The following is a 27,356-nucleotide window of genomic DNA, read 5'->3' on the forward strand; positions in this document are numbered from 1 at the left end:
GATCGAGTCACAGCAGAAAGGCTAATTCAAACTTGGGAAAATGATGACGTGTGGCAGTAGATATTCTGTCAATCGGACACGTAGACCGATAAACGAGAACATATGAGCTTGACTACATCAATGGAAAGGTATCGGATACTTCTGACAACTGAATATTGAGAATGTGATCAACATGACGAATCTACGTCAGACTTAGCCTTCATCCGAGAGAGATTAGTCACGTGACGAGTTTTATTTCAGTTGGACTTTGTGGTATGGAAATCTTAAATTGGCGGTAATGTAAGCCAATTACCAGACTAAGAGATAGGGTCTTAAAGTTCCACAGCGTACAGGATATTAGTTTTCGTAGGTGTCTTTACATCAATTTCTACTTGAAGTACCGGAAGTGACGTTGGGAGGATCTGTTGTGAATTCAAGTCTCCGCTGTTTAGAAAACCACGTAAAGCGGCGAGTGATTAGTTCAACTGACCGGTCAGGTTCTACTTTGAAGACATGGTCAAGGATGAATAATTGGGCCTCAGTTGTCGTGTGCCGATCTTGAGAGCCCGATGTACTTGTTCCGTTCAGCGGCGCGTGTAACTAAGGTGAATTTGTCCGAACCGTCTCGGCGTATTAATGATAGGTTTAATTCAGAAAGTAGGACAGCCCATGGCTTGTGTTACAAGTGGATGACATGTACAGGAATGTCAAACTAGCTGTACTAATAAGGCGCCTTTGAAAGGAGTGAAAGAAAAGAAGAAATCGAACGGCTAAGTGATTGCCCTCCATCATCTATGCAGATATTACAAGGGAAACAGAGCTGTCACACCAGAAACTATGCACAGAGGCGGTTTTCTAAAACACGTGTCAGTTGTACACCGGCTCTCAGTGAAAGCTGTGAAAAAGGCTTTTCAACGCCTTGTCATACTGAAGTGTCTATCGCATTTCATCTTTAGAATATACCCTCTTGTGGCTCAAATATCCTGTCAAATTCCAAAGCATCTTTTCACATAATGTCAGTTGCCAACACCGCGCGCCCTGGATATTTTATTCGGGAGATGTTGGTAAAGCACATGACCTACTTCGCACGACAGGTTCTCATCTCTACAATTCTTCGTCTTTTCGTTCTAATTGGCTTCTAAAGGACCTTTGCTTTGTTTTGATGTTCGAATTACGAATTTCTCTGTTATCCTAAATCACGCATAGTAGGACTTTTCCGTTTTATATTAGCACATCAAGATAGCAGCCCGGTCGCCTGGATCTACACAGAACATGGCTGTCTGTCGATCCATTGCTTTAATTTGTCAATGCACTTTAACTATCAAATTTAAGAAATAAAAAACTAATAGTCAGCGATATTTGCTTTCCAACCTTTCGTCTGCAGTTCCAACGGGTATCTTGTATAGACGCGATGCCGTATACCATCGGTGGACGAATACAGCCTTCGGGCAAGACTACGCCTGGCCGTGCTTTCCGTGATGATTTTATGCACAATTCTTCGGGACATTCACCCATTGCTCCCACATTGCCACCGATGTAATTTTCTCCGTACGAAGTAACATTTGAAAACCATACATTTTAATCTTTAATCACTTCTTTACAGAGGCTTTGGTGTGTCTGGTAGAGAACTGGGACACCCAACGAGAGCATACGCAGGGCCACTTTTACATTACGATGGTTGAAACGTGGTGAATGAATGAGACACCTCGCCTCTACCGTAGGGCTTGAAAAATGAGCGATACTCTAGGCACTCCCCTCGAAATACTGACAAATGATCTAACTCTGTCGATGGTAATTTTTCTTGAGTGCGAGAAAAGTCGTTCGGGAAAGAAACTGCCCTCTTTATTAACGGGGAACGTGACGCGTCAGTGCGTGGTGAACGAATGCACCCAAGCGAAATAAGCTAGAGACAGGTACGCATCGTCAGTAATTTTCAGAATTGCGCGTTTTCATTACATGTACAACGGCGATAATCTAATATCAAGACAACATCTGTTACATAAGGCCTCAGGCAGTTGAGAGATAAAGCAGCTGGTACCGAACAACCTTATGTATTTACATATTACAAAATATAAATATTTTGATGATTAATTTGATATTTTTTTCCAATCTACGCATTCATGCATCCTGTAAACCCACCCACTGAACTACAAACCTACACCAACAAACGCTCCTTCTATACGATGATCAACCTATCTTCCTAACGACCTGCTTACTTACCCATCGACCTACCTGCCAAACGTTCCCTTACTTACCTACCTACCTGTTGACCTGATTGTCTACCCAGGCCCTCTCCAACCTACCCATCTACTTGCAATACCCTATACCTTCGCTCCTTCCCGTTGATCACTACGCGGAGACAGTGTTTTTTATCGTCGGGAAACACAGAAACTCTTGTTGTCATATTCCCGCCTGTTATCGGTTTTGTCATTGTCAGCAGTCACACAGCTTAAGAAAGGATTTCCGCTAGTTTGCGCTGGAAAAGTAATTCTTCGAAGTTAACTATTGCTGTCTAGCAAAAGAAGCTGCGGACGTAAAATCGTGCGCTGACTTTCAACGAGAGGCAGGAGATGCTCCAGTCTGACGTCTCGATGAGCAGACAACAAATAAGATTACTGCTTCAGGCAAATTGTCGATAAATTCTTCTGAGAAAATAAAGAAAGTTATTGAGGGCAGTTGTAGAAATTTACTTGCCCCAGTGAAGTCACCAATGTCTTGTTTGAACTATGATAACCCGATGAACGATGGTCGCTCCCATTACTTTATGCCGTCTAATATCTACCAGCTAATGCAATATTTCAAACGGGACACATCTTTTATTAGTTGACGGCAGAGCTGGACCAGTTCGTGTAATACAGAAATGTCATCTACTTTATCATTTGGCGGCAAAATGTCGAATAACAGACCTTATCGGCAAGTTGGATGGCATGTGGGATAATTAATCTGAAAGAGTTCGGGGTTTTTTTTGCGAACTTCCGTACCGGAAAATATTTCAGTAATTAGGGGCTGTGTAATTGCAAATTGGAAAGCTCAGGGAAATGTTACTTGTAGCGTCATCATATCCCTGATTCATGCTCGGTGACAAGGTTTCCATCTTTGCCAAGTCTCATCCTTATATAACTTACAAAGTGGAATGCTGCGAGAAAAAAGAAACAATCTCGTCCCTTGAAATGAGAAAACTGACTGTAAGTGTACGTCTGGAGTAGGCGAATTTGAGCGTTTTATCGTTATTGCTACGTAAGTATTACTCTCAATTCACCAACACAACGTAGACCTACTCACGCGTATGAGTTATCTTCTCACAAAGCAGTTTTCAATCAAATAATGGGAAGGGGGTATTATTATGTCTATGAGTGTTTTTTAGAAGAGCATTCTGTCAGAAAATGAGCAGTACATTGTATGGTGTATATGTGGATAAAATGTCTTCATACGAGAGAGTATGCTATTTCATAACTGGGAGGTTTTCCTGTGGATCATGAGCGTTTACCCAGAGAACGTTTGGTCAAGGAGTGTGCAGTCCCCGAAACTTTATCACGGCCAAAGGATAAGCTTACAATGCGCGGGCGTTGTTCCCTTAACCTAACAAACGAATCACAGCGTTGAAAGTGAAGGATTCCCAAAGAAGATGGATCTCAACGTCATACAATATCTTGATACTCATTTTGTGTCGGACACGCTTTTTTCGAAATACGTTATTTGTTAGATTTTTTTCTATTTTCGCATTTCACTCGACCATAAAGCCCCCATCCCACCTAATAGTTGGCATGTGTTCTATTTTTAGGCTCAGACTGATGTAGACTGTAATGGCAGGATAATCTTTCAATCACGTTTTGAAATTAGGCAATCCAAATAGTCGTTAGGTAAAAGTATATTTTCCCTCTGTCGATGAACGGTTCAATATAACTTTACTGTGCTACTCAGTATTCTTAAATGGATAGTCAGTCTACGATTGACCATCTGCTCGTCACGAGATCTCGCGAGACTTCGATGCCCGATGTATCACTCCGTTGCCCGCCACCAAGTCAAGCAAGATTTTTGTGATAGAATGGTATCTGTACTAATCAACTAAAATTAATGCATTTAATGTGGTGTCGAACAACGTTCCGTTTATGTCAGACGCGCCTTTTATGCTGTCGGCCGTGAGAGATTACCCTGCCAAACGCCACAGCAAACCGCACAGCATAGGAAATAGACGATTCCAAACAATTGCTTCGGAGACCCATGTACATGTACAGTTTCAAGACAACTACGGAAATAATTTCAGAAAAATAACTCAAAGATTGCATTAATTAATTTGTCGATAGGTGTATGCAAGCCGTAGTTACATCTTCATACAATTATGTGAAATCTGACAAGAACGCAAAATTTTAGCAATACAGGATCAAATTTCAGACGACGCACATCACCGTCTTCAACCCTTTCTATCCTCTTATCTCATAAAATTATCTTGCCTTTCTTGGAACTATCTAACTCTAAATACGTCCGAGTAATGGAATCGTTTTAATGAGTCTATTTCGTATGGAGAGGGTCGGGGCTATGCATAAACCATCACCACATAAACTGGAAGAATCGCAGCCGGGTGGGATATCATCCTATATGAACCACTCAAGAAGTAAATGGCTTTAAATGCGGTCAGACACAGTAGTCTGTAATGACTTCCCTTCCCTATTTGTAACGGTGTCTGATTACATCTGGCGACATGTGACACACACGAGCAGCGATACGTTTTCACCTCGTCGATAGAACATCGATATTTTTGACCGGGCATAGAAACGCTGACGAGCAGTTGCAGCGGCCTTGGAGACATCACATCTCAAGAATCGAAACTAGCCGCTCGGGGCGAATTCTGACTCACTCTGCTGAGGCAAGGCAAATGCAAAAATGCTCCCCGTCTGCACGATGCAGTTTCTTTTACTGCACTTGAAACAACTCCAGCGAGATTACATTAGTAAGAATGGGCTCTTCACCGCATGCAGAGGATCTTGCCAATCGCGGAAGAGTGCGTAAAATAAGGTGCGGTAAAATATATGAGCTGTTACATACAGCGGTCTTAAATGTCAAGTTGGGCTGACTTTGTTTCGCAAGCCCAACAAGCGGCGAAAGCCTAAGGGATTTGTGCCTGCGTTTCTCATATTACGAGGAGAAAAATACGGATAGGAAAGAAGAACGCATGACTTGAGCGCGAGTGCTAAGATGTGTATGCGCTTCGCTTGGGAAACGACTTGAGACCCATCGATAAAAGACAGAATGTGTTATCTCGAGAAACTGTCGACAGGCACTCGTAATGGATTGACGGAGCAGTTTTTCTTGAAGAGTAAATGTCTCGCCGCTGATTCATCAGTTTTTTAAGCGCCAATTTGTGACCACGGGTATACATATTTATAGATTTTAACCAACATGAAATCCACGAAATCGTTAATGTCAATTTCAAAGAGACCATAATGTACGGTGGATAAGTATGCGCAAGTATATTGCGCCTGGATAATGCCTAATTGCCCTGTGGTGCTTTCTTTGATGCATGAGGAAATCCCAATTAGTGACAGCCAAAACTTTTAGGCATTAATATTCGGAACAAAAGACAGATGTATGGATCTACCTGAGTTGAAAGTGAACACATCGTTAGAACTTCAAAACGTTACATGGCAGTGACAAAGAGCTGTGATAAGACGTTAATTCGATATTAATATCACAATTGGCTTTTAACAACTAACCTTTGTAATCAGAATGTAATAAACACGCCATCGTTGTTATCAAAGTCCATGGGACGACACAGAGATGTTTTAGACCTGCCCTTGTGCGATTCTTGTCCGAAAGCAATCACAACATTCCGTACTAACATTTTGCAATTGCTGGAAAATCTTTACCATCATGCCCACGCCTTCGAAGAGAAATGCCAAAACTCAAATCAATAAAAGAATTAATATCTCCTCACCTTTTTTTCAATTTATACTAAGTTTATTGTATGTGATGCCCTTGCAATTAAAGTAAATATCAATTCTTGAGACTCTGAGATTGATTGTGATGTGTGGTTATATGCGAAGGGAGGATAGCGGTCAAATCGTTGATTTCATGAAATTGGTTGATTACTAAAGAATCCTGCAGGGAGTGGTGACTCACGTGTTTTTTCTCATCTTGTCATCAAAATCTGATACAAATGCTTTAGGCAACGTCAATTGGCCTCCGCATTTTAAATTGTACCTAATTGTAAAACAATGATAAGTTAATTGGCGTCTCTGCGAAAGTATATCGTGTTGTCACCCCCAAATTACTCATTGGTAAGATCATAAATTAGATATACATATATAAATACACAGCCTTCTATTTTGATGAATTTCAGGCACTCACCCACCCACAACATACGTTTGAAAATATAAATATACAACCACCCATCTACCTACCTACCTACCTACCTACCCACCTGCCTACCTACCTACCTACCTACCTACCTACCTACCTACCTACCTACATACATACATACATACATACATACATACATACATACATACATACATACATACATACATACATACATACATACATACATACATACATACATACATACATACATACATACATACATACATACATACATACATACATACATAAAGACACAGACAGGCAGACAGACTGACAGGAATACGTGTCTACCACAAACATATGAGTAGCAAATAAATATGGAGATAATGAATAATAGATAGAATTGTTAGAGGCATCGATGCATGAATAAGTGGATAAATTAATCAATAAACCAATCAATTAATCGATCAATTACAAACTGTGTCAAAATGTCCAGAGCAAGTCGTGAAAACGAAGAAGTTATTTCCCTAGCTTCTGTTCAGTAACTAAATGTCGATATCAATTAATGATATATGAATAAAAATGTTACATGCACAAAGTTCCAGACTTCATGCATCGCTCATGTGTATATATTATAAAGATTCAACTGAAAGGAAATCCAGTGAACCTAGTAACTCGTTGCTTCCTGAAAGTCACCATCGATATAGGTCTTCATTACGACAGTAGCGGCTGACAGTGACCTATTTGCCCTTAGGCTTTTGCGTATATCTGGACACTTGCATCCTGTCTTTCTGTGAGAAGTTTACAGTCAGTAGTGATTTAGTATCAATGGGCATTAAGACCTGCCGCTGGGAACGCGGTTCAAATTAGGCATGTTGCTCACATATTCATATTGTTTGCCGTCACACGTTTTGCAACGACAGGTGAATAATTCCAGGCCTTTGATGAAAGGGGTTGGTGTTTGCGGCGGGTGTCGAGGGAGCCGTGGAATCAAACTGTAAGTGCCAATTTGGGGCATCAATCAACGCTGTATCATGGAGATAATGGTTAAAGGCGATCAAAATCAATGAACATGGAATCCCGGATTCTCGTTTGTCTTGTTAGTACGGTGAGAATCTGTTTTACTTATTTTTCACAACAAATATTTGGTCTCACCCCGGCAATTGGTCACACTTCCCGGCACATTTATTTAATCCCAGCCAGTCAACTCTGTCAGCCGGCCTACGCCGAAGACATCATTAAAGTCGAGAATGGTCGGGAATGTGGCGCGGCAGAAGTGTCATATCAAGAAGACGAACCATTCATCGGGACATCCTCCGGCACCAAACAGTCTATCCCTATTGAATTACAGCATTCAACACACAGTACGACACTCATTCAGTTAGTTACATCAATTTGAACGATGGGAAGTTTCACACCCTTTCTCTCTTTTCCTCGATGGCTGTATTTAAAGTGCATGCTGTATAATGCGAGGTATTGAAGTTTTAAAGTGGACTATGCATACATTCATATACCTTTCAGTGAGACTGGTCGAGCGTAACCGAGTAAATAGACATTTCTAATTCGGTTTGGCGACTCGCTGACGGTTTCAAAAATTCTCTTAACTTCTGAAGGGTTCTTTTTTATATATGGCATCAGTTTAAAGAAGAAGGGCTCGGTTGAATTTCTTGAAAACCTTACATCTTCGCATACGTTGTCACTTCTTTCCCTGCCAAAGAATCGCAGACGAATAATACTGACACATTTCAAAAAGCCAGAGAACAGGATTTAACGACAAAAATGGCGATGAAACTTCATGTCGCTAGCCTAACGAGCAGTAGGATTCTGATTCTCGCCGGATACACTTTCCCCGCGTATTCGAGTCATCAATTCGAGACATCGAGATGTCGAAGCTTACGTCACACTGGAAGATGCATCGCCCATCGTCAGAGTCGTAAACATTATTTTAAATAACGTGTTACATAATTAAAATGCGGCACGCTTGTTCCTCCCGCCATCGGATCAGGTCGTGCCTGTTTGTCGTACATCAGAGCTCAGACCGTAAGGGGTTTGCTAACATATGTGGAACAATCTCATCAAATCACCATTGTCGGTGTGTTTTATTGTCACGTGTGACAAAGTTTAAAAAGCCCTAGCCGACGAAATGGAAAAGTCGCGTTGTAGCTTATGGAACTAGACTATCATGATGAAGTTAATCTCTTAGCATAACACCTACGCCGCGGCTTGACAACGAATCTCGTTTGATCATTCAGACAATTTAGAGATTATATTCAGGGATCTTGCACGCATGAATGAGATCCTTCCAGCAAGTTCGAGTAAATATTTTCCATTGGTTTAACAGTGAGTTCTCGCTGATACTGGATTTACGCTTTGGCCTGTACACCAGAGGCGAACGCCGTGACTGGAATGCATCGACGCAACTTACCGTCCACTCAAACTCCCTTCAGCGTACTTCGTCCGACTTGTGAGACACCAAGATCAGTAAAAACTATAGGTATAAATTTTGATCCAGTTTGTTAAAGCTGATCTAGTACGCAACACGTTTAATGGCAATTGGAATTACTTACAAGTACACAAAGATTTATCGTTGTAAGAAGCCTGTCAGGTCAGGCACTTCCACCTTTGAGTATGTGACGGCTTCGATGAATTTCTCGCTTTGTACTCGCTTTAAAATAAAGATGAAGAATTTAACTCAAGTACATGCAAAAAGTTTCAACTCGAGTGATTATCAGGAATAGTTACTGGCAACCTCTTGTGTGCCAGCTTTATTTTTCCGACCAAAGCAGACAATAGTGGGCAATTTCCATCGGGTGTGGTGGGTGTTCAGAGATGTGATGGCAGATTAGATTCCGAAATAACGTGAAGAATACCGAAACGGCACCTCCCCGATTATTTTTGGGTGGCGGTTGGGGTGGGGTGGGGGTTCATGTAATGATTAGGGTAAGTAGAAAGCGATGCGCGGCTTCTGCAGTTACCGAAGAATCACACATATTTCAGACAACCAGCGCTTTATCGCTGTCTACTGGCGTCAAGCAAGACACGGCTTGACTGCTAAATTGCAGTATACACTAGCCATATACCATGACTTTAAAACCATGAGGTCTCAATTGCTTTGCTGAGGAGATAAATTAAAAACAAGGAAGACGACCTCATATAAAACAATACCCTTATGAGTTGGGAAAATGCTGAGAAGTGAGCTTATGGGAAACGCTAATCTAAAGCGTCGTGCAAAATAGAAGAGCGCCCTTTTGGCTTGATATCCAGTTCATGGCCGGTTTCACGAAATATAATATTGGTGACGTTTGAAACGACCACCTGCTGACGTAACCGGTGATAGTAACTGATGAAAGGTTTGTTCCTTTGATAAACACCACAGCGATTAGACACCATATTGGTTCAAAGACGCCCCTTCAGACGGGGTCTGCTGCGTAACGAAACCTTATAGACCAGAATAAACTTCAGCGGGCACGTGCTACATGAATTTGACTAGTCTGAATACTACAGAAATTACCGCAGTTAGCCGGTTAGACGGCTTGGACGTTTAAGATTTAGTAGACATTTCTGAAAGACTACTTGAAATTGTAACAACATCGACCAGTTTCAGCTTGGCAGTCGCCATAGCAACATCCTTGACGGCAGGATTTACATAGTATACACGCAATCTCAATGAACACGATTGGGACTAATTTGAGAGAATTGGATCTTCGTATTGTTCAAATTTCTCAAAAGTGTTAGGTGTGCTATAGCTGGACGTTGCAATATGACAAATTAATCATTAAAACAGGTGTATAACTTAAAAAGAAAAGCATGCAGATGAGCTTACTATCACCAATTATCCCGAATTAGTCCAAATCGTGTTAATTGTGGTATATATGGGACAATACATTTTGCATATGCGTTCGATCTGCAACCTTCAGTTTGATGAGTTTGTGTTCAATTGATGCATATTGTATATAGGGCATGCTGTTGAATAGCTTTTGTTTCTGGCGATTGCCAGAATCGGATAAGCTGTATGTCACAGATTATTGTTATATTTTCAAGTACTTATTCAGCAATTTCAAGTAAAGTTTAAAATGTCAAAATGTCTAAACGGCAAGCTACGATAAATCATGTAATATGTAGTCGGCAACGAGTACTAAAGTACTACTTATATTATAATATGTAACGAGCAAGTTCTCTTTCCAATATCGCCAAGGTGACTGATAGGACAAAAATATGAGATTTGCATCATCAGATGTAGGCATGACTGAATTTTGTTGACAATAGCGTAAGCGGTAAAATCGCATTTTATCTTGGTCAACTCATAAATGACATTCCGAAAGAAAAAGCTCTTCATAAACTCATAAACGCGGTAGACTCATTACTATCTATATTTCTCTTTTATTACTCTCTGTTATGGTGTTCCCATGGCAACGAAAAGTCCCAAGAGTATTGCTGTCAGATAGTCGTCATGACATTTTAACTAGTTTTCTCGCACTACCATCCTCATGATTATGCATTGATTACACATCTCAAAGTCAATAACACGCAAGGATGTATGATGATCAGCCAATTGGAATCCAAGAGATAATGAACAGCGTTCTTCCCATCAAACGTATTGTCTCCGCTACCTTGAAAATATTGAGAGTCGCTCGAGTTCTATTGCTTTGATATCATTTCCGCTGCTTTCCTTTGACGGCATTTTTGTCCTCTCTTTGTACTCGTTAAAAAAAGGTCGTAATTCTTTCCATGTGAACACGACTAATTAATTACTCACAGCAACGGCTAATCATAGTTTGACATTTGTTCAGTGGATTCTTTTATATTTGTCGTGCTCACCTTCCATGGCAGGTAATCAGTGACAGGGAACATTATTGTCTGGTGTTCAAAGTTCGACATTTCTACAGCTTTTATTGTACCATGTCAAACATTGCGGTGTAAAACTTATTCAGATGGTGTAATCCGATAAAGTTGCGCTGCCATCGAGTGCAATTGCCTAAGTTTGGGCGCGATCTTTTCCATAAACTACTGCATCACACTCACTCACACTAAATATTATTTCGGTTTGCAGCTATATTTCGTAATGGATCAACATTAAAGCGACTCTTTGCGATGTTGGGACTCCCACGCGCTGGGCAGGATGTGCAAAAAAACCCTGAACCTATAGCCTGGCATTAGGCGAAATTTGTGTTTCAACGTTAAAACTTGGTAAGTGATAGAGTCAGGTTGACCTGTTGGAACATCGCAGGAACAGATTCGTAGGCATATTGTTGAGTGGAATCAGTGTGGTTCTCATGTAACTACTGATGGAAGAGCTTATGGACATTTAGGAACCCTATCAGTATTTCTAGTCCACATGGCCGTGAAAAACATTGTACGTGACAGTGACAGTGACTTGAGACTACGATTAGCTTCCATATTTTATATTGCATTTTTCCGCAGGCCTTTCGCTGAAGTAACGTTATCTTCTTATTTCTATCAAAGATTGAGAGTATGGAGTTCTCCATCAGACACATTCTCATAGAAATCATATGACAGTCAGAAAAACAATGTTCTAAAAACAGCTTAGTTTTGAAGGATACACACCGCGGCTTGGAGTGGCCCGGGTTCAATTTCGCGGTCGTCAAACTCGGTGGTAACCTTGAGCCTTGAGCGATACCAACCGGTGCTGTTCACATACGTCATATCTTTAATGACAATGACCCTAGGCTTTGTGTCTTACAGATATTACAGTACCCTGAAATACCGAATGTTGGGATGTGCGCACACGTTGGCTAGTTTTTGTGTCTAATGCACTGGTGCCTATACCTATCGATACAATCACCTAAGAATTGCAATGTGACGAATTAAAGTAGGCCTACAACCTACGACACAGGTCAGATAAACGGAAAAAACCCTTGTGAGTTAAATGTCAAACGAACTGAGGATTTTTGCACAAATAACGATAAAGACATGACTGTGGTGATACTAACTGCTAGCACTCGACACAAGGGCGAATGATTAATGATGTCCTACTAACAAGAAATTCAATACTTATACACAGAAAGACTGACACTATTCAATGATGTTAATGGCTAATCTCTCAATAATGGATTTCCCGAGACAGCCATAAACACATCAGCACCAATCCAATAATACCAGTGTAATGTGATTTGGCATCGCCCAGGTTTCCGAACAATGCCGGAGATAACTGAACGTCATCATAGAAACGTTAACTTGGCATACGTTCCGTTGGTGCTCGTTAAAACATCCCAGACTCGGGCTAGCTTAAAACATTTTAATTGAAGATGTGTTTCATCGTATGGACTACAACGGCTTGCGCATTTGCTATTAACACTGATACAGAGCCCTTGAGCGCTGCCCAGCAAGCGAATGAGGATAGCGTCAACATTGCAATTTTAATAACTTGACACTTGCTCTTAAAGTATCAATTTGACCGATTCCTGTAGCAATTAAGTACACGAAATGAACACAGGGGTAGCTTTGGGATTTTGCGTGTTTTTGCTTAAATTGGTATGGATTCATCGTGTCCTTTTGCAAGAGTTATGACCCGATGCTGTACTATAGCAATTTACAAACTCTTCTATTCATATTTAAGAGACATCTGGATGGTAGGGTAATTGCTGACATTAATAATCCGAACCGAACGCTTTGTTTGAGAACGGTCGATTTTGCATTGCCATCGGACACTATTAATTATTTACTCCCGTAAAAATCGATGCATCATAAACTTAAATGGAACTGCTTTCTTCCAGGAAGATATAAAAACTACATAACTTACAATGAACGCGCTTTCCTCTATTGTGCATAAATAATGTATACGCGATGTAAAGTGTTCACATCTTTCTAATCGACGCGATGCCGTCTCGACAATACCTAAGTCACACTTTTCCTTTGTGCACGGCGGATAGATGACGTGGGTGTATCTATATGGTGTTTACGCGGTGAATGAAAAAGCCATCTCGGTGGCTCTTCAGTTAATAACTTGTAGGCGGGCACGTTTGATTGGTAATCTTTTCGAAAGTAGATTCGTATCCAGGAAATACGCTTCAATGATGCGAGCAAAACTTTCCAGCGAAACACCTGAGATACAATACATTTTGATGGAAGGGACTCTGGTATTGTAAGGGAGAGTTTGTTTGTGTCCATGTAAGTTTTGAAGATTCGTCAGAGAGAGAGAGAGAGAGAGAGAGAGAGAGAGAGAGAGAGAGAGAGAGAGAGAGAGAGAGAGAGAGAGAGAGAGAGAGAGAGAGAGATAAACTGAGAGAGAGAGATAAACTGACAAACAAACACACAGATAGGGCGACACAGACAGACACAGACTGATGCAGATAAAACAGACACAGGTAGGCAGACAAGCGAGCAGACTGAAGCAATGAGATACATACACCGACAGACGGATGAACAGCTGTAGACTAAGACAGACCGACAGAAACGTAAGACACTATTTGTTGTACTTGGGCCTCAGCCCAAGTACATTTGTTTTCATTCCGTGGGAAAAAACTGTAAGGTATAACCATTTCTGGCTGAGACCAGGGAGGGCAAAATGTATTGGCTTCATCTTTCTTGGCATAATAAATGGCGTAATGATGTTAACTGAATGGAAGTGCTGCTCTCAGCCAGTCTTGAATAAGTGAGATGTGAATATAAATGCTTCTCTATCTGAGTTTTTGCCACAAAATCTTCTGAATATAATCAAAATGTGCATCGAAATGCAACAATTAATGCACCCTCCGTTTACTAGGCGATGGCACGACCCTTGCTACACCCACTGGACGAGCCAAAGTGGGAGGGGTAATTTCGGTTTGGTCGAACAGGAGGGCTCGAGACCAGAATTTAACATTTAAACTTGAAACATGTTTAATCACTGACAAGATGTGGATTAATGTTAATCAAAGAGAAAGTTTGAAAAGGAAAGGTTTATATCCGGCACAACGACAATGAAAAACATTACGACTGGAAACTGTACCCCTGGTTGAGAATAGTAACGCCCACAGCGATGGAGAACACTTATCCTTGAGCTGAGAAAACCAGACCATCATTTCGAAATAGAGCTGCAGATTCGAGAAGCTCGTTAAAAATAGCTAGGTACACCCCGTAAGGGGTGCTTTCGAGTCTTGAGGGCAAATTTCGCCTCCTTCATTTAGAAATCGTACGTTTGTTTTTCCAGGGGAACACATCATTTGACACAAAATTTGCATGAAAAGGGGTCGCCAGTAAGCACGTGGTCAAATCTGGCATAAGAAACAATATGAAATGTTGGGTAAAGCCAGTCCAAAATAAACTGATTTGAACTTTTTGTGTTTTGTAATTTATACCACTGCAGTAACATGACTTTTTTTGACAACATCACACAATGTAATACGTTTTGAAACTGAATACCCCGACGTATTCTGTGTCCCCTTTGCTAAAAAATACGGTATGCCGATTACCATGTAAGGAGATGATGACGTCAAGACAGATTTGTAGTGCGTTTGGTCTTGGATGGTGCACGAAGTTTTGTCGAGGTAGCTTGTGTATTTATTTCCTAAATGGGAGATATTAGGGTCGATCTAAAAGGCCGAAAAATGTTATGATACTCTAAGCGAGCTGAACTCCAATGCGAATGGTTGGATAATTTGGAGGATGTCTAGACTGATCTCGTCTCATTTATTTGGCGGTCAGTATTGAATTTCAACTGCGTCACAAGTTTGCGTCGAGCGGTCAACGAACGATATTTTAGAAATCTGGAGACATGGCACATCGCAGTTTTATTTTAGTATTTTATATTTTACAAAAGATGTAAGAAGCAATGATTTTGTTGAAAATTCTGAAAAAAATGTAGGAAGATTTGATCGCGAACACATTTTCACTTGGGGGTCAACTAGCCCTGCGTACGATGCTGTGTGTTCCGCTACAGCTAACCGCCCAGCTCACCACAGCCCTGCAAAGACCCGTACGTTGGGTCGGTGACTTCAAATCCATTTTGGGACTTGACGTAAAAAGCCAAATTACTGCCGAAATTCAGCGTTCTTGGGCCCAAGTCGTATCCCAGCCTACCTCAGCTACTCGATCGCTTCCAAAAATGACAGTCTTTTATTCACTTCTCGTAAATAACCGTCGATGTCGGCAACTCTCTCGCTGGCCCTGCGTACGATGCTGTGTGTTAGCTGTAGCACATAGCATCGTACGCAGGGCTAGGGGTCAACATGGGGTCGCAGCCATGTTGCCTCAAAACTTATTTCTGTCTGCACTCAAAACTCAAAAATGTCGCATATGAACCTGAAAAATCGATGTAATTTTGTCAAACTTCGGCGAAATTTCAGCCTATAGACAAAATTTCATCTAGGTAAGGTAAATTTACTGAAATTTGATCGACAAATAATCCTGAGCGTGAACGTGACAGCTCGCCTTCTCCGGAAGTCATGCATCCGGCCACAGTCGCTCGAGAGCTATTCAGCTCTGGGACTATTCGCCCCATAGACGAGTATACAGAAGCGAGAAATACCTCGCTTCTGTATACTCGTCTATGGGGCGAATAGTCCCAGAGCTGAATAGCTCTCGAGCGACTGTGATCCGGCCAGCTGCCCATATGGCCGGGTGCATGAGATTGTTTTCAAGCGACGGCGGCAGACCGTACGGGGCTCTGGATATGAACCTACCGCCGGTAGCTGTAATAACTGTTGCGTTGTTTTTAATCACCACGGACGAAGTCCGAGGGGACTTATAGGTTTGGTCATGTCCTTGCGTCCGTCCGTCCGTTCACGCCTACAGTACCCAACCCCATACAGATGCACGTCGATTTGTTTCACAATGCTATCAAATTTGGCCATGTTAGAGGACTTTTTAGTTTTCACCTCCATAGACTCCCATGTATAAGGCAGTTCTCCATAGACTCGCATGTATGATGCCAAGAAAAATAAAAAATTTAGTTTCTCATCGTATGCATATTGCCTAAAGGATGCAGTGACACAGTTTTTTTGTCCCCACGGATAAAGTCCAGGGGGCTTATAGATTGGGTCATATCCGTCCGTGAGTCCATCAGTGAGTCCATCGGTTCACGCAGATATCTCAGACATTTTGACAAAATATCATGTGACCTTGGTGACCGTTGACCTCAAATATACATTATTGTCCATAACTCAGTAACCACAAGTGCTAAACCTTTCATATTTGGTATGATGGGACACCTTATGACGCCACATATTGCACCTCATTAATTATGCGCATATCTAATTTTGAGCGAGCCAATAGAGCTAGAGGTCTGATTTCTGGTATATAGGGATAAGTTAACAATATAATTTGTTTGACAAAACTTCACGTGACCTCAATGACCTTTGACCTCAAATATACATATTTGTCCACAACTCAGTAACCACAAGTGCTACACCCTTCATATTTGGTATGAAAGGACACCTTATGACACCATATATTGTACCTCATTAATTATGTGCATATCTTATTTTGAGCGAGCCAATAGAGCTAGAGGTCTGATTTTTGGTATATAGGAATAACTTAGCAATACAATTATTTGGACAAATATATATATTTGAGGTCAAAGGTCATTGAGGTCACGTCACAGTTTTGCTACATCCTTCATATTTGGTATGATAAGACACCTTATGACACCACATATTGTACCTCATTAATTATGCGCATATATAATTTTGAGCGCGCCAATAGAGCTGGAGGTCTGATTTTTGGTATATAGGAATAACTTAGCAATACAATTATTTTGACAAAATGTCACGTGACCTCCATGACCTTTGACCTCAAATATATATATTTGTCCACAACTCAGTAACCACAAGTGCTACACCCTTCATAAATGGTATGATGGGACACCTTATGACACCACATATTGTACCTCATTAATTATGCGCATATCTAATTCTGAGCAAGCGAATAGAGCTGGATGTCCGATTTTTGGTATATAGGGATAACTATAGGGTAGAAATCTAAATATGCCCATCTAAATATTAGACATCTACCATCGAGAACAAAAGAAATTTGCTGTAATTTGAATATTTAAGGAGTTTAAGCAATTCCCGCTATAAATAAAGAACCCCTGCCTCAAACTCCACAAAAGTTGCTAGACATATTTTGCCGTTGTCATGCCATTGCTTCGTTTAATAACCAGTTAATCAAATGCCTCATTGACAGGAGGAAATTCAAGACCATATTTGAATAGTAGTATATATTGTCCTCAAATTACTCTATCATGGCCCAAGTACTCATTGCCTTCAGCAATACTGCCTTGTTATAGATAGGTTTGATTGGCGAAACTGGCCAACATACCAAGTGTTGCGATAGACAATGATAGATAGACAACGTCATTTATAGGTGCCGTCGGTATCAACTTAATACATTAAGTGATATTTGCATTAATGTATGTGAAGCATAGCTGGTGGTTGAATAGTTCTGTTTGCAGATATAACTGCAAGGGTTGTGTGCAACACTTGAACGCTCAGCAAACTCACTGTGACAGACTGGTGTACATCGGCAACAAGATGGCAACGTCGTCACTTATACTTGGGAAATAACAGTCAATATAGAGTTGCTTGCTACAGGCACTGACGTGCAAACATGCAGGTCCGATATAGAGGACGACTATGGTAATATAACATTTATTGTGACGTACAGTACCTGAATGATTCGTTCATTCAGGTATATCGCTGCCTCCGTTAAAAAGACGGTGCTCGAAAGGTGTTGTAATGACAAAAATAGCGCTGCTTGTAAACGCTCTGATGGGAATTTAATGACCGTAGTTGGTAATCTAACTGAGAATTGCAACATTAAAAAAACAGCATCGAGAGAATTGTCGATGTGCATTGCGATTGGAAGTCACGTTAACTGATGTAATTATAGACATCAAGTGGCACAAGTTTACGGGGATTGTAGATAGTGGAATGTATTCTTCGACACATACTTGTTTAATCTCTGACAATGAGCAATTTGTAAGTATAGTAAAGTAGGCAAACATACAAATTGAAAGTGCGCTCATAAAGAGAGGGGGCTTTGGGTTGGTACTGCCCGCAATACAAAATAAAACACCGAAAACCGAAACAGAACATTCGCTACGACTTATATCTTTCCACTAGGTATTAAGCAATTAATCGACCTTCGTATCCCATGATGCCTTGAGAAATCACCAGACTCGCATCAGTCGCCATCAGCATCAACAGGACACTTCAGCTTTTGCAAGCAGGGAGTTAATAAAATTGAGCTGATAACACCGAACTTCAAAATTTATTATCACACGGCGATCCCAGGTGGCTTGACAGTTCGTTGTATATCGATGTTAGGGGAAATAAAGGCACTCTTTATCAATTATTGTGGTTTTTGACAACATCAGACAACGATCTAAGCATTCGTCATTAATTCCGACCATTCAATAAATTCTGTGTATTGCTGTAAAACGATATCAATATTTCCGACGCCATTGCGTCAATTCCAATTAATCTTAATATTTCGCTAAGCGTGAAATATCACTATTAGGACTAGGTAAAATTGAAGACAAATTTTAAAACGTATAGATGTGCATAGGTCTCACCGCAGGGGGCATTCCCTATAGGTTTTACTCAGCAATCGTCTAGTTTACTGTGTGGGATTCGTCCATAATACAAGCGGCTGCTGTCGATCACAGTTCCATAACAGGGCGATAATTTGGACAGTCAAGGGCTAAGTACTGCCTATTTGTTTTCTTTTTTTTTGTAAGTTACATGCATGCTCTACCCGTTCCAAAAGCCTCATTTGACACTGATTAAGTCAACGATCACGAAACACGGTTTTTATCGAGAGCAGAGAGTGAGACGAGTAGGTGTAAAGAACGTGACGCTTTCTTAAGGCAAAAGTCTCGAGTGCATCTACATTAGCGTGCCGTTGTGAGAAGAGAGGGGGCGATGCAAGCACTTCGGAACTCTCTGAGGCTAAAGATTGAAAGTGATTGAACGACTGAGAGGTATTACCGTTCTGACTGATTCACTCGCTATCAAAGAAATGTTTCAAACAGCGTGACTGCAACCAAAACACTCTCAGCTGGAGCAGCAGCTGAGAATCCTCTCTATTCCAGTCACGTGACACCTAAGAAAAGATTTCATGAGCGCCCGATGTAGATGAAGACATTCTCTGAAATAAAAGGCTTAACATTCATGACTGCTCAACGGTACGATTCTTCAGAATCTTATATAAGGGAAGTTTTTGAAAATAGAAGATGCGGCATCACCAGTAGGGAAATTTGCTCGGTGCTTCTTTTTGTAATATCCATAAGACTGAAGAATAACTATTGTTCGTAAGAAAATCTTCATTTTTTTTCCATTTAATAGATCGGCACAATACCACTTCGTATATCCTATCAGTTTTGCATCTGTTCGTTGTGACGCCACCAAACTTGTTCCCGTTTCGGCAACTTGTGAAGACCCATAACATCGGCGCATTTCCGATCTCTGGGATTACCATAGCAACCGCAGATTCTCGGGTCATCAGTAGAGAGGCGTTTTTTAATGACCGTCAGTCCAAGAGGAACAGTGTTCTAAGCATTAACACCATAAAAAGTGAATTCAGCTTTTCCCAAGAAAGTAAAATGTCTCTCCTTGAACATACGTTTATTTTTATGGCCAATGATTTAAAAGCATCTTAGAAAGTATACTATCAAATAAAAAAGGAAATGAGATATGTAACCATTACATAGATATTAGATATATCTTTTCCCAAAATTACATCTGATACATTCTAGAAGCTATTTCTCATGAGACTTGTGCTACAACGGTCGGATTAAACCTATCCTGATTGACATAGCAGCTTTAAAATCTAACACTTTGGATAAAGTTTATTGTATAAGTCTAACATGACACTTTTAGTCTCTGGTTCTTGAATTAGAATATGCAAACAATCGTAATTATGTTCAGATCAGAAATATCAAAACTCTCTCTCTCTCTCTCTCTCTCTCTCTCTCTCTCTCTCTCTCTCTCTCTCTCTCTCCAACTTAGTTTAAGTACAAAGTTACAATATTTGTTACTCAAGTTTCATTCAAGTAACCAAAAGACTGCTTGATGATTGCTCGATGCATAAAACTTAATAAAAGATATTATTACTTTGTATACTTGAAGTAATTTGTGTTATTATTTAGAACGCTGTGCTGTGAGCATCGAGTACTGTATTTCCGACGGGGAATGTATATATATATATATATATATATATATATATATATATATATATATATATATATAAATCATGCAAGAAATGTATATATATATATATATATATATATATATATATATATATATATATATATATATATATATATATATATATATATATTTCTTGCATGCTCGTACGGCTTTTGTATTGGGGCTCAAATGTCAAAAGCAATCATGCGATCACAGCAAAGGTACCTTCACTAACCCTCTAAGATGGAGAAGTGTCTGGACTATCACACCAAATAAAAATAGCCTCAGTACCACCTTTCCTGACAATAGTCAGTATAAAGAAAACAGCATTTTGCAAAAATGTGCCTGGCTATTGCTACAGTATAGCAGTTTAAAAATGAAAAACATGAACGATAGCAACGAAGCGCAGTCACGGTGTATTCCTATTTGAAGACTACGCGTAAGGTGTTTAATCATAAGAATAGCGACCAAATCATGGAGAAACTCTATGAATAAAATTTTCCACCACAGCTGCCACATGTTTCCTTCTACGATTTACCTCGAGTTGACTCCCCAAGAAATGTTTAGTGACCAAAACATGGTAGTACTAGGGGAGGAAGTTGAATATATTTACCGCTTTCTGAACAAAGCAGTCGCTATTAACGCAATGGCCTTACATATAGAGTGTCGTGAAGTTTGCTCAAGACACCGATTTCAGGGTGAAAAAGCTATTGCACCCGCGATTCAATTGGATGGAGACAAAGTTTAGATTGTTTTGCCGTGTTTAAGGTTCCAAGACAAGAAATTGACCTTTTTAAGCTAACAATTCTTTAGTGATTAATAATCTCAGAACCTCTTAAATTATATATTTTCAAAAAGGCTAGATATAGGGAAACATTTTGGTTACCATGGTGTCACCATTGTTTACATAACTATCACGTGACAGGTAATTCGCATAACCTTTCAAACATCAGCTTTCCCTATCCTTTGTCTCAATGCTTTGAGATACAAGGTCGAAATTTGTGTGGGTGCAAGCTGTTCAAAAGATCTTCCAAAGCGTGTCTCAGAATTTTTAAACATTCTAAAACAATTTTTATGCCAGAAAAACTTCCAGAGCGGTGAATTTAATCCTAGTTGATTTCTTAAAAATTGTGCTCCAAAAACACTTAGCAAAATATAAAACATCTGAGACACACTTTGGAAGAGTAACAGTTTGCATTCGAGAAAGTTTGAGGCAGATATTTTGAAGAATTGAGACAAAACATAGAGAAAACAGAGTTTTGAAAGGTTATGCAAATTACCTGTCACGTCATAGTTATGTAAACAATGGTGACACTGTTGTTACCAAAATGTTCCCCTACATCTAGGCTTTTAGAAAATGTACAATTTGCAGGGGTTCTAAGCTTCTTAATCACCAGAGAATTGTTAGATTAAAAAGGTCAATTTCTTGTCTTGGAACCTTAAATGGCTCAGGTGAACATAAACAAAATGACCTAGGCATAAAACAAATGACCGAATGCAGTAGTTTTGTATGACCCGACCTATTCAATTAATTCCGTACTTCCACACATACTTGACGACGGCAATAACGTGTGACATTTATAACATTATAAAATTGTGTGTACCATTCCTTCGGCCTACGGGGCTGTCATACTTAAGACCGGTATTGATGCGCCCTTCCTCGGCACTTCGAGAATTATTTTCGATACGTGGGTCTACCTCTGAAAGTGACATCTACTTCAGGGCAACAGATGGCACAGAATCTTACAAGGTTGGAACGGACCACATAGGGGAGTGCTTGCATTTCTGTTTACAATCGACGGCGGTCCTTTGTGGCAAACATCAATTGCGTCTTCTCCAGAGAGGGACACTTTTGAAGGGCGAACATTTTTTCGTATGTGATGTCAAATACGCTGACAAGAAAAACAGATGGTCAAGGTCAAAGTAGAAGAGATTCGAAAACGATCAGAAGAAGAATGGGAAGAGATCGCCTACGGAGGAGTTGAATGTATATCCATTAAGGATTTAGTCTTATTGGAAACCATGTTGGTAGAAGCAACATTTTCAATTAGTGCTAAAGCAAACTCACACACACGCACAATAGAACACAATAAACCAATAATCGACCAGAGAAATAACCAAAGAACAGGCACGGGAGACTTCAGAGACACAGCGAATTGTATTCCATGATTAATTGCGAAGGATTCCGAAGGTCAAAACTCTTGTAATCGCATCCTTAGATTATCATCGTTGAAATATTCCTGCCTTTTGTTTTTTTTAAACTAGCTTATGAGAAGTGATCTACCCTCGAGATGAAACGTGCCACTGTCGAATGAGCGAAATGTAGCCAAGGCCAAGGCACGATTTCGTCTCCAGGCACCATACGTCGATGACGTCATCTCATCCGAATAAAAGCTGATCGAAGTGTGCTATATTAGGGCGAACAGTATACTAATGTAAAATCCTCCAATTACTGGCTAAGACCTGGAGATTTTAGCTCTATTAATACACACTGCCTTGAAATCATTTTCCTGTGACATATGAAACCAGAGTGTTCGTTTGGATATTCACCCTTACATTTTACCTTGAATTCCACTGGTTTATGCACCCTGATAACATGTCTGCTTGAATGAAAGAAAATCAAAGACGATATATATCGGCGCAGCCAACATGTTTTCAGCAAGATTTTGGACTCCTCAACTCATTGTATATGAATTCATCAGTTTTTTAGCTGTTGCAGCGAATTCATGCTAAAGTGGCTGTTTATTACACAGAGAGGTTTGCCATCGATATAAATTTCTGGACCTCCAAACGGCTGCCAGCAAATGAAATGGGTTGGAAAAAAATTCAAATGAAATTCTACCGAAGATGATATTTTAAATTGTAGGCAGGGGTTTATTAGCTTTCTTGGAATCTCGTCACCGACACATATTCATGAAGACGATCAGATCTGCTCATCAAATGTACTTCTATAACTATGTCAACAGAATATATAGCGGTGGGATTACAAGAGTACACAATCCTCTTCGATAAATTTCAATTTTGGCATTTTTTGTGGCCATCAATGATGCACGCCCCGCCACTGACAACAATTTCCCGTTTCAAATGATTCACATCCTAGACGACAGGCATATGTACAGTTTCAGTTTAACGAAAATTTAAAGAGCAAATCTGAAACTGAATTTGAAACATGGAAAAATAACAGAAACAAAGAAAGGCTGGTTGGCAGCGAGGTCAATCCTCCACTATGTTTTCATCAAGCTTTCTCTCAAAGTTCGCCGATTTATTATATTATCATTAACATTTTAAAGAAACTCGGTCATCTGTACAGGCCAATCGCTGATTTTTACGTGGTGCCAAGTAATGAAGTACGCCGCAAAATCTCTATCGTGCATCTGTCGTTTCAGTTATCATAAATGACAAGCCTTCTTTGACGTTACATGCGTGTATGCAAATATGGTGACCGAGGTCTCTGTTATGTTGTGATATTTTCGAACGGTAGACCAAAATACAACGTGTAAAAAGTATAATAACGACACACTGCATAAGATATGCACACGTGTATTTGTAATTTATATATATATATATATATATATATATATATATATATATATATATATATACACACATATAAAACTTGATTGAACGATGATTTATGCATGATTTGGTGGAGACCGTAAATAACGCTGGCTTTTCATAATTATTCCTTCTGTGCTTTAGGGCTTATAGTGAAAGACTTAAACTTTTGCTCAAACTGTCCTCAAGGAATCTTCCAACCATTCTCTTTCAAAATAAAGGATGAAAATCAGGGGTCACCGTGCAAATTTTGGAACTAGAGAAACAAATAACCCAAGATTTACCGATACTTGAAATTCAACTTTGAATGGCCGCCATCCCTGTGATAATTCTATGGAGTAAAAATTGGATATCGTATTTTCGAAAAACTAAGATGGTGAAAGTTTTTTTTTCTCCAAGAGCTTTAAAATGAACCCCCATAAGTGGTAGATCAGGAAAAAATTGTAGAAATTGAGAGTCCGAGTATCTGTCCCCGAGGTGCGTTCTACCTTTATATACTTCGTCGGCCATTCTTCAGCGTGTTCCATTGTTCTTACCTATATGACTTAATTAAAATAATGCCACACTGATAAAATATCTGACAAAATGCAACGACTTTGTCAGTGTGATTCAATAAATACACAGCGCTAGCTACACAGATCGTGCACCGACTTAAACTATATAAATCTCTCGGACTTAGCAGCATCTGGATATTAAAGATAGATGAGACCTGATTTATCCAGTTAAATTACACATTAAAGGGCTCGCCATTTATAACGGAAATTGCAGCGCTGTTGAAATTTTATCGTTTGATTTTTCCGCACAAACAGTTGAAGTCACTTCATTTTACGGTGGGGAACTCGATACAGGTCTGGCAAGCCTGTGACAATACTGTTCTGTGTTCTACATCTACCTTTATTTGAAAAAAAAATAAACAAAAGAAGTAAAAGCTCTGTATAAGATTGCAGAGACATACTGGAAAAAGCAGATTTCCTTTCATATATCGACTTATTTCAAAGGTAGAATCGATCCGTATATCACACGGACACCATCTGAATTTAACTTCTTTTGCCCTGAAGATAAAGAGAGAATGCTGATACTGTTCAGATCCCTTTTCGGGGAATGGTCTTTTCTTTCGCTTAGAAAATGGAATACAGCGAGCGGACGCTGCTATGCCTATCACTTGGCATATATATTTGTACTTGTCCTGTTTAGTTACAAAGAGCTTAGCTCCATGTCATTACATAGCACTTTTTTTAAGTCACTGAGCCGTTAACAGGTATGATGAATTCTAATGAATTCATCACAGTATACAAAATAAACAAATAACTTTACAAAAAACCAACATGTGCTAGTTTCCGCGATACAGATCACAGATAATGGTGAGTACAGACAGCCCGCCCGAACGATAACAGTCGGATTTATATGGCGCTCGCTTTCAAACTTCACTGCGGCGGTCTGCGGTAACCTGAGTCACACATATGCTAATAAGGTATGCGCCAAGATAACAGTCACATCTCCCAGTGCGTGCGCTCTCAACATTACGACGCTTGAGTGGAACGCCCGGTTGATAACGGTGCACGGATTGTAAGCGGGATGTTCTATCAGCAGGTGACGTAGAGGGGGTATATATCACTCGTCACCGTGTACCAACTTCAGTCTTTCACAACACAATCAGATATTCATATTTCTTAACTACATATAGAAGGAACTATCGACTTTACCCCTGTTGTAGATCTTGTAAAATCAAATATAGAACTTGACAATAATTCTGTGTTCGGTCACCTTCATCAATTTATTGTATCGTATAGAAAAGCGCAACACTCATGACCCCATTGTCACATTTCTTCCAGCCCTAATTATCCGATCACTACCGATAGATATCAATAATCCGATTCTCTCAATGACATAAATACATAATCGAACCGATTGCGTACAATCGAATCCAAACTTTGATTGCACTGGATGATACGTTCCGGATAGATTTAAACTTGGCAAGCGGAAACGAGCTCAGAGAGGCGAGGGATGTCTTTGGCCTGATCGATGAAAATCAGGGAAATTGGCACGATCAAGCCCTGTCATAAAGTGTGATTCATTCTTTCTTTTATTACCCACTCTATATTTGGCTTAAATAGTTGTCAGCTGCGGTAATAGTATTCTTGGCTGTTCAATTGTGAAGTTGTGATTCTATTAAGTTTTAATCGAAATGCTCTAGTGTATGAATTCGTACCATGGAGAGAAAGCAGGAACAACGGAGCTTGTGAATTGAACTCATGCCATAACTCAATGTAGAAGACGTTCATCACGAGTACCTTTGAGAGCGTATTCAATGAGGAAAGTCGCGGAGAAATTTTTGCACCTTGTCCAGTATTGGAGCACGTTATCGAGACAGTTAAAATGTTATCGTACTTACCAGGTAGATAAGCGCCAATGGGATAACGAGTAAGGCGAGCAGAAGGTCCGCTGTAGCCAAGCTGGCAATCACGTAATTTGACATTGATTTCAGGTTCTTTTCCCTGTAAACGGCGAGCAACACAAGGGTATTCCCGAAGAGAATCCACAGAACCAAAAGTCCCAGCGGTAGTGCTGCCCAGTTCGGTTTTCCGGGGACAAAACAGATGGAGACATTAGAAGTGTTCTCCGACATGGTCAGATATCAGGGGCGTTAGGTTTCTTAAGGCCCGGTGATCAGTCCGATGAGTAGATGCAGCTTGTTCCTGGTCAAAAAGGTTGATTGAAGGTACTATCAGTTTTTTAGTCGTATACCGCTTACGTCTCAAAAAACCTGCCACACACCTTAAGTACGATTCCCTTCGGCAAATGATATCCCGGTAATACGTCAATTAAAAAAATGGCGTTACCTTCACACGGAGGTTGGTTTTCTTCAGGAAGAGCAAGTTAATTCCCGTCTCACAACCGGCCAGCTATTTAAGGCAAGTGGTGTATATTTTTGTTCAGCGATCCCGACCCCCCTCTCTATTCTTTCAGCTTCGCATAACCGCTTATTAAGGTCATTCTACATTTCACACCATCCTATCGCGTCTTTTATATCAGATCATGCGCAGTACTCCGTAAGTCAGGCAGCGCATGCGATCAGTGATTCGCCACCGAGTTGTATAGTACAGAGAGCCAAAAACCCAAGCATCCCACGAACGTCGCCTGGCCTGACTTTTAAGTGGTGTGATTTCATCATCTATGAACAGAACGGAAAGAAACGACATCCTGTTTTCACGTTAGGGTGGTTTCTCTTCTCATTAACATAAATTTCAATTCTCTGCGATTGCTAAACGGTGTTCAAATTTCACGCCTCGCTGCCTACCCAGTGCCAGAAATATCAACATCTACCTGTGCAACCTGGCGCAATCAGTCATACGACAGTAATTTGAAAAGAGCAGGTATATTATATACATATAACAATAA

General features: G+C 40.2%; 1 protein-coding gene across 1 annotated transcript in view; it reads right to left on the reverse strand.

The window, feature by feature from the left end:
* Positions 1–26,941, reverse strand: part of LOC139119622 (5-hydroxytryptamine receptor 2B-like) — a 55,716-nt gene extending 28,775 nt beyond the window's left edge. Inside the window, exon 1 of the mRNA XM_070683465.1 lies at positions 26,350–26,941. Within this exon, the coding sequence (XP_070539566.1) occupies positions 26,350–26,583 (234 nt within the window). The 5' untranslated portion in view covers positions 26,584–26,941. The remainder of the gene's footprint in view (positions 1–26,349) is intronic.
* Positions 26,942–27,356: the final 415 nt, after the last annotated feature.

The sequence above is a fragment of the Ptychodera flava genome, chromosome 20 (assembly GCF_041260155.1).
Source record: "Ptychodera flava strain L36383 chromosome 20, AS_Pfla_20210202, whole genome shotgun sequence".
Classification (NCBI taxonomy): Eukaryota; Metazoa; Hemichordata; class Enteropneusta; family Ptychoderidae; genus Ptychodera; species Ptychodera flava.